We start from the raw sequence: 7213 nt of genomic DNA, 5'->3' as shown, positions 1-7213 counted from the left end.
TTCGAGTGCAATTTAAAGTTTAATTAAGAACTTGAATAACTTTCAGTGTTGACTAACGTTCTTGTCGCTGCTCAAAACTTGTGTAATTTTGCCGTCGCACAAGTTTGAACCCATTCGACATCGAAAACACAATCCTACGCGTAAGCCTGGGTGGCACACAGCAGGTTTCTATCCACTTTTTGAGATATTGAATGTCCTTTGCGGATCCCTCCATCACGCCAAATGCCTGTAGTCCTTCAAAGTTACTTATGATGTAGCCATTGATGCCACGCCTTTGACAGCGCTTGACTAAGCGAGCGGTTAAGTGCGGCAAAATAATGCCCGATAGCGTGAACCCCGATAGAACCAGCTCCAAGGTCTTCGTGTGCTTAGATCTCTGATAAATACAAAATTCCTTAGTATAGTCCTTCCTGTAATAAAGTAATATAGTAGGTCCCGGCTGACGCTATATTTAATTACTTGTTAGAAATATCTGCTTCAGAGTCTGAACTCAGCCCCATGGCGAGCCGCTTGCTTGCTGGATTGTCGCCGGAGCTAAGTTTTGGTTCCATTGTAAAAATTGCTACTCTTTTAAAGTAATTCTAAAAAATATATTATCTTTTGCGAAAATTTGAGATGTTCGGGAACTATTTTGAAGTGTAAGTTTCGATTAAAGGGGAATCTATTCCAAAGGTTACTTTTCAAGGGAGACCCTTGCAAACTTCCCCGAAACAAAAACCCAAACCAAAATAAATCCGCTGCAAAAATGTTCCCTTGGTTATGTGTCCGCCGCATACACCGCTGGGCGAAACACGACTCAGCAATCTGCAAACGTCGCTTGGCGGCTATGACTTCGACAGTCGACAGTCGCCGCGGTCTGAGCGGCCAGTCCCAGTCCCAGACCCAGACCATGCCAGCACCAGACTCGCGACTCGACGCGATCGGAGCCAGACCCCAAGACCCGTTCCCGTTCCCGTTGCGTCCCTGTGCAGAGCAGATCGGAGCTGAGCTGAGCTGAGCAGACCAGACCAGACCAAAAGCGAGTCGACCACACCCGCACACTTCATTATTTTTATGTCGCCTGTGGTGGTACGATTTAAACGACAAACGCGGCAGCCAGCGCACAGACCAGACATTGGGGGAATGGAATGGATCGAAACGGAACGGAATGGAGTTGGAGTTGAAGCTGAAGCCAAGACACGACATTCAAAGGCGGAGAGAACTTCCCAGCAAAAACAAAATAGACAACAAACAAAATAGAGCCCAAAAGCAAGCCAAGAAATTAGACGCATTCGACGTTTTGGAACGAGCGACAAGTCAAAGTAGCAAAAGACCCAGGCACAAGCCCAGATCCAGACTCAGAGACCCAGCCTTAGAGACAGACTTCAGCTCCAGCTACGATCCAGCTACGGAGCTCCACAGCTACGGCAGCGTCTTGTGGCACGTTGCTCCTTTGGAGCCAGGGCACATCTCATGTTGATGTTACAATTGCTGCCTTCTTTTTTTCCCTCTTCTGCGCTTTGTCTTTTTGCGATCGTGCGCCAGTTCAAATGTGCCTCTAGTGGGTTTGGAAATTTGTAGCGCCCAAAAGCCAAAAAAACAGCAAGAGAAAAAAAAACAGAGAGAATACCGCTGCAGCAACAACAATTACCCACAATTACAACAAAACTTCGTTAGTGGCCAGAAAGAGATTCAAATGCACGCAGAGAAATGGCTGGGCTGCTCTATGATATTTTTGGGAGCAAGTTAAAGGCAAAAGAGTCATAGGATGTGCTTTGAAATTTACAAGAGATTTATTTGGAATAGAAAGGGAAGAAAAATTGTATGAAAAGGGTAGGGAATGTCTTGAATGGATCTCCAAAGAAAATCAGGTAAAGCTGTAAATATCATAGTTTAAGGCGTTTTCATCTGTTAGTCTACCACCCAAAGTGCACCCTGTTTTCTTGCAGTGCCTCGAGTGTGTACCCCCCAACATGATGGCGCAGCTTCAGTTTCAACTACAGGCCCAAACGTTCCTCTCCAGATTTTCGACTGTCGACTCTTCGGGGCGTGCAGGCTTCAATGTAATTTATCTTGATGTTTAAATCAATAATAACGCCGTCAGTGTGCGTTTGCTTTTAGCGACTTTTGATCGCTTTACCAACGAAGCAACCAACCATCCAGTCAGTCAGAGAGTCAGTTATTGAGTCAGGGAGTCATTCAGTCACTCAGTCAGTCAGAGAGTCAGTCATTCATTCAGTCAGTCTTTCAGCCAGCCAGCCAGCTCTTGCATTAGATATTTTAATAGTTGCCACGGCTGTGGTTTGTTGCTTGCTATTATTGTTATTAGTATTATTGGAATATTTCAATATGCGGAGCCGCCGTTTGTGCAGAATTATTAAGGCACGAACAGGGGGAAAATTACGACTACGATGACGCCGTCGAGTGTTTTCCATAATTATTGCCATGGGCTATGGCTCTGGCTCTGATCTGGTTTCATTCTGACTGGGTTTCCTTTTGGGTTACCATCCAACTGGCTGTCTGTCTGCTCGTCTGAGTGCTGGCATGCCGCCGTAGTAGGCCGCATTTTGGAGACACGATTCTGGTCTGGTGTCTACGCCTATTCGTCTGCCGCTGCCTGTTGATCTTTTACCAGTTTTATTTCTAACTTTATTTCTTTTTTTCTTCTCCCGTTTGCTCCATTGTTCAGTGGCTGAAGAGCTGCCTCGCTGAGGTTGCCTGAGGTTTAGCTGCATTTAGTTGTGGGCAGAATTGTTTCGTAATTGTAAAATATGTTGTTATGCTTTAACTTGTTGCCTGCCGGCTGCTGCGATGCGACAAATGTGTGTACAGTTAGGCTTAGGGGGCAACATGCACTGGGAATTTCTGTGTGCCAAGGAAGGGGCTTAGCGGCGAGACTTCCTCCACAATTAGGCTGCAGTTTGGTGCATTGATCATTGATCATTGCCTAATGAGAACAGATTGCATTTAATTTGCAAATTGTTAGTCTGTCGCAAGAACCAGTTGGTTCTTGGGCTTAATTTTTCATTGCAAGAATTATGGATAATTATTTTGTGATTATTGAAACAAGCTCAAAACTGATTGGAAGTCATTGATAGCAAAGGAGAGGCCCAAACTCAAGGTTGTAGATCAAAGATTTTGGTTATCAAAGATGAGAATTAAGACTGCACTTGCCTGAGGAATATTTTGTTCTATTTAATAATTTAATACCATTTTTGAATTGACTTTCCATCAGTCTTAAACCGTTCGACTGCTTAAGTCTCCTTCTCTGTGGCAACTGCGCTTGTCATGCCATCTCCTGCTGCCTCATTGTCACTTCTAGGCTCTCCATCTCTGCATATCATAAGCTACCCCAGCGGTACCACTGTGCGTATGAGTGCTGTCCGATACGTTGGCTTCGTTGCGCATACGCCTCGCATGCCACACGACAGCCGTTTCGGCTCGTATTACTGAGCTATAAAAACACATAAAAAAGACCATGCAATGCTGCAGCACACACAGACACAGATACACATAGATACTGCACACAGATACAGAGAGCGGGGCAAACACTCACATCGACACTGGCACGTTTTAGTGCCCATTAACGAGCAATTGCAATTTAAACTGGATCGCTCAGTTAGCAATTTGGAGCGTTGCTTTTATGCAACAACGGGCAACATCGCTGCCTCCCCGTCTCTGCCACTGCCCGTGTCACACAGCATTCCCTGTCTGTCCCTCTGCCTGTTCCAGTCCCTGTCTCAGCCAACCCCCGAGCTTTGCCAGCTTGGTATTTTGGACAAATGTAGATTTTTTGTGTGGCTCCAAAACGACGTCGCAGACGACGACGTCGACTTGGGGTTGAGTGGCCTGTGGGCCAGCGAGCATCACATCGCATCGCATCGTATCGAACGGGCATTTTTTTCGTCTTTAGTTTTAGTTTTAGTTTGTATTTATTTTTCTGAAGCTGAAGCTGAAGCTGGACCTCTGCCGCCCCAAAAACAACGCCACAACGTACGTGCGGCAAGGCGTGCTGCAACTGCGGCGGCGGTGCTGGTGGTGCCTCACAATGCCTCACAATTTCATCAGCATCAGCATCACAGAGCAGCAGCAGCTGCCTCCTGCCTGCCTGCCTGCCTGCTGGACTGTGCTGTTGCCTTGCCATCGCGCAGACACACTCTTGATTTTGCGCAGCCGCCACCACCGCCGCCGCTTTTTTTTGTATTTTTTACCTCCTAGATTATACGTTACGTTTCTTGCGTTTGCTTGGACTCTACTCAGGTATAGAAATGTCTGCATGAATGCACTGGGGGAAAAGTGGGGAGAAAGGAATACGATTTGAGGCTTGGAATTGCAATGAAGATGGCACTGTGGGTGCTCCTGGTTGTCTACTGTTTGAAGTGCTTTGATCAAAGAGTGTTCAAAGGGAAGTACCTTAAAAGATAACGCTTCAAACTGTTTCTGAATCATTGAGGAATAATGCGAAGTGCACCCATAAATGGTGTAGTTTTCATCCATTTTCCAGGCATATCTGTTGTCGCCGCTGCCATTAATTGTGGCAACCAAAGAGGTTTAATTTTTCCCACTAACTTCTACCAATAATCCCAAAGTAATTTGGCATCCTCTCTTTCCATTTTGACATCCTTTTACGCTCTTTTTCTCACCGTGTATGTGTGTGTTTAGTATTTCTGTTTTGCGGCTAATAGCAAAAATGTTTGGGGCTATATGCTGCGGCCCTGCTTCGTTAGATATAGATAGCATATTCGATATTCGCTCGCTGGTGCCGGCTGCAGCTATGCCCCAGCCGGGTTCCACCACTGCCATAGCCACAGCCAGAGCCACAGCCTGCTGCTGCTGATGTGGCATGCCTTCCTTGAGAGATAATCAGCCGCAGTTGCAGCAGTTGCAGTTGCAGCCTCTGTGTGTTCGCTGGCTGGCTGGCTGGCTGCTGCTGCTGCGCCTAATGCAAAAATTCGATCAGCTGCATTTTGCAGCAGATCTCGACCCATATTTTTGCTATATATAAAGTTAGGCTCTTGTTGCTGCCTTAAACTGGTTTCCCATTTGCATACACACATTGGACGCAGGACAGAGCTGAGCTGAGCTGAGTTGAGAGCTCGCGCGCGATGAGTGTGCTTAGTCATATTGGGCGGCCATTAGAATGCACCAAAAAAACAGCAGAAAAAACATATATACGAGAGCAAAAACTGCAGCCAAAAGTTGCTACAAAATAGCAGTAAAAGAATATCCATTGGACCCACCTAAACTAGTTTTATATATCGTTGATTTAGAGCAGCAGCAGCAGCAGCAGCAGCAGCGGAGCAGCGCCAGCCACATTCGTTTCGTAGTTCGTTGTTGCTGCTGTTGCTGGTGCCTCATGTTGCACTGTGTTTGTTGTTGCTGTTTGCTGTTTCTACTGTTGCATGTTGCAATCGATTGCGAAACGAAATGTGCGACCCACTGCGACTAATCTTCACGAGAGTGAAGTCGCAGGCAACAGGCAACAGGCAGTCCATCTGCGATGAAGTCCCCAGAGCCAGCGACACCCTCTGCAGGCATCGACAGGATGTTACATGAACTTCAAGATTGCAAATTGGATATCAAAGCGAAGACATTCGTTGGCTGCCAGGAATGTATCCTTGAAGGCAGCAACTTTCTTTCTTCATTCCCCAAAAGACACACACATCTGAGTGCTGCTCCCTGCTTGAATTTTTGGTGCATTTTTGTTGTTTTGTAATTAAGCATACGTCGTGTGGCACATGCGCCATTTCAATGGGATGCCAGTGAGCGCTCAATTTCCAGCACACAAAGCACACCTCGAACCCCAATCGAACCCCACCCCGCTCCTGCACTCGAGTGCTCGTATCTAACAGATACTTTCACAATTTGCTGCAGTTTTGCTGGTCAGCCTCAGCTTCAGCTTCAGCTTCACTTTGAGCCAGAGCCAACAAGCCATTGTCGACAACTTCAAATTGTAACACACAAATTCTAAGGTGTGTCAAGACGGCCATTTAGATTGTGAACAAGAATTATCTGTCCGCCTCGTCCGCTTGTCCGGCTGTCCGCCTGTCCGTCTGCTGGTTGGCTGGCTGGCTGGCTGGCCAACGACGACAGGGAAGGCCAAGAATTTGTCGGCTAATAGAGAATGGTGTGTGTTGGCACTTAATGATGCCAACTTGTGTCGCCCCAACAAATAAATCAATAAAAAAAAAAGACTGCAACAACATTGGCCACAACATGCAAAGGCATCGTAGGAAAAACGTGCAACACTTTTTACACCCTTGCAGCAGCCAGCCACACGAAGGAGGGGCCTAAAACCAGAGGATGCCACAAGTCGAAGGTGGCAACACACTCTCTGGGAGTAACGACAAAGAAAGTTGCTTGAGAATGCCATGAAATGTTCTAGAAATTTGCTTAAATTCTGTGCTCCAAATATTTATGTTAAACTAAAGTAAAATAATTATTTAAGTGAAAAAATCGCTGTACCCTTTGTTAGTGTATCGCCCATAAGTAGTTCATTTGGGTGTAAATGTCTGCCAAAGTGGCACAAATTTGGAAAATGAAATCAAGAGTGTTTTAACAGCTCTTTAAACCAGCAAAAAGACAACAAAAAAGACACCAAAAGACACCTATAAAACCAACAAGAAACAGAAGTCCGATGAATCATTAAACCCAATTATTTAAGGCCATGTAATGTTACCCTTTTATGGCTAATAGCACACAAATTTATAGCCCTGTGTGAGTATCACCCGAATATCAGCTTTCAATATTGAATATTCAATCCCGTGTCACTGCGACTTCGGAAGGTTAAATCGAGAAAAAGTAACTGGCATCTCATTATAATTTATGTATCTACAGCCAGGCGACACATCTCCCTCCCCAACCCTCTCGCAGTCGAAAACTCTAACCGAATTCAATAGAGCAACTGATTCGAGCCGATCCAAGCCAATCCAATCCAATGCGATCCATTCCGATTCGATGTGTGTTCGCTTATAAACAAGTCATAAGCGCGTTTTATGATCTCTTCTCAATTAAACGGGGGAGACTCGGAGACGCGGAGATCGAAGATCGCAGATCGCAGAGAGCTGAGCAAAGTGTCGCCAGACATCCCTCTCTTTCGCTCTTGCTGCATCCCTTTCTCGCTGCTTATCGCCGCCAATCGAGTGCTGCGTTTGACGCAATTAAATTGTCACTTTTCGTTTTGTCGCGACGATATTTTTGTTTCGCTTCTACCTTACTTTTTTTCTAACTTTTT

At 45.7% G+C, this 7213-nt stretch overlaps 1 protein-coding gene across 1 annotated transcript; it reads right to left on the bottom strand.

The window, feature by feature from the left end:
• LOC117901022 lies at positions 1-641 on the bottom strand. The gene is made up of 2 exons (XM_034811623.1): positions 460-641; positions 1-410 (listed from the first exon to the last, which is right to left on the bottom strand). Exons 1-2 carry the CDS (start codon positions 549-551, stop codon positions 53-55), a joined length of 450 nt encoding a protein of 149 aa, XP_034667514.1. The 5' UTR covers positions 552-641; the 3' UTR covers positions 1-52.
• Between the last annotated feature and the right edge of the window lie 6572 nt (positions 642-7213).

Source organism: Drosophila subobscura, chromosome U (assembly GCF_008121235.1).
Source record: "Drosophila subobscura isolate 14011-0131.10 chromosome U, UCBerk_Dsub_1.0, whole genome shotgun sequence".
Taxonomy (NCBI): Eukaryota; Metazoa; Arthropoda; class Insecta; order Diptera; family Drosophilidae; genus Drosophila; species Drosophila subobscura.
Note: the sequence above shows the minus strand (reverse complement) of the source record. Positions and strands in the feature narration are given on the sequence as shown.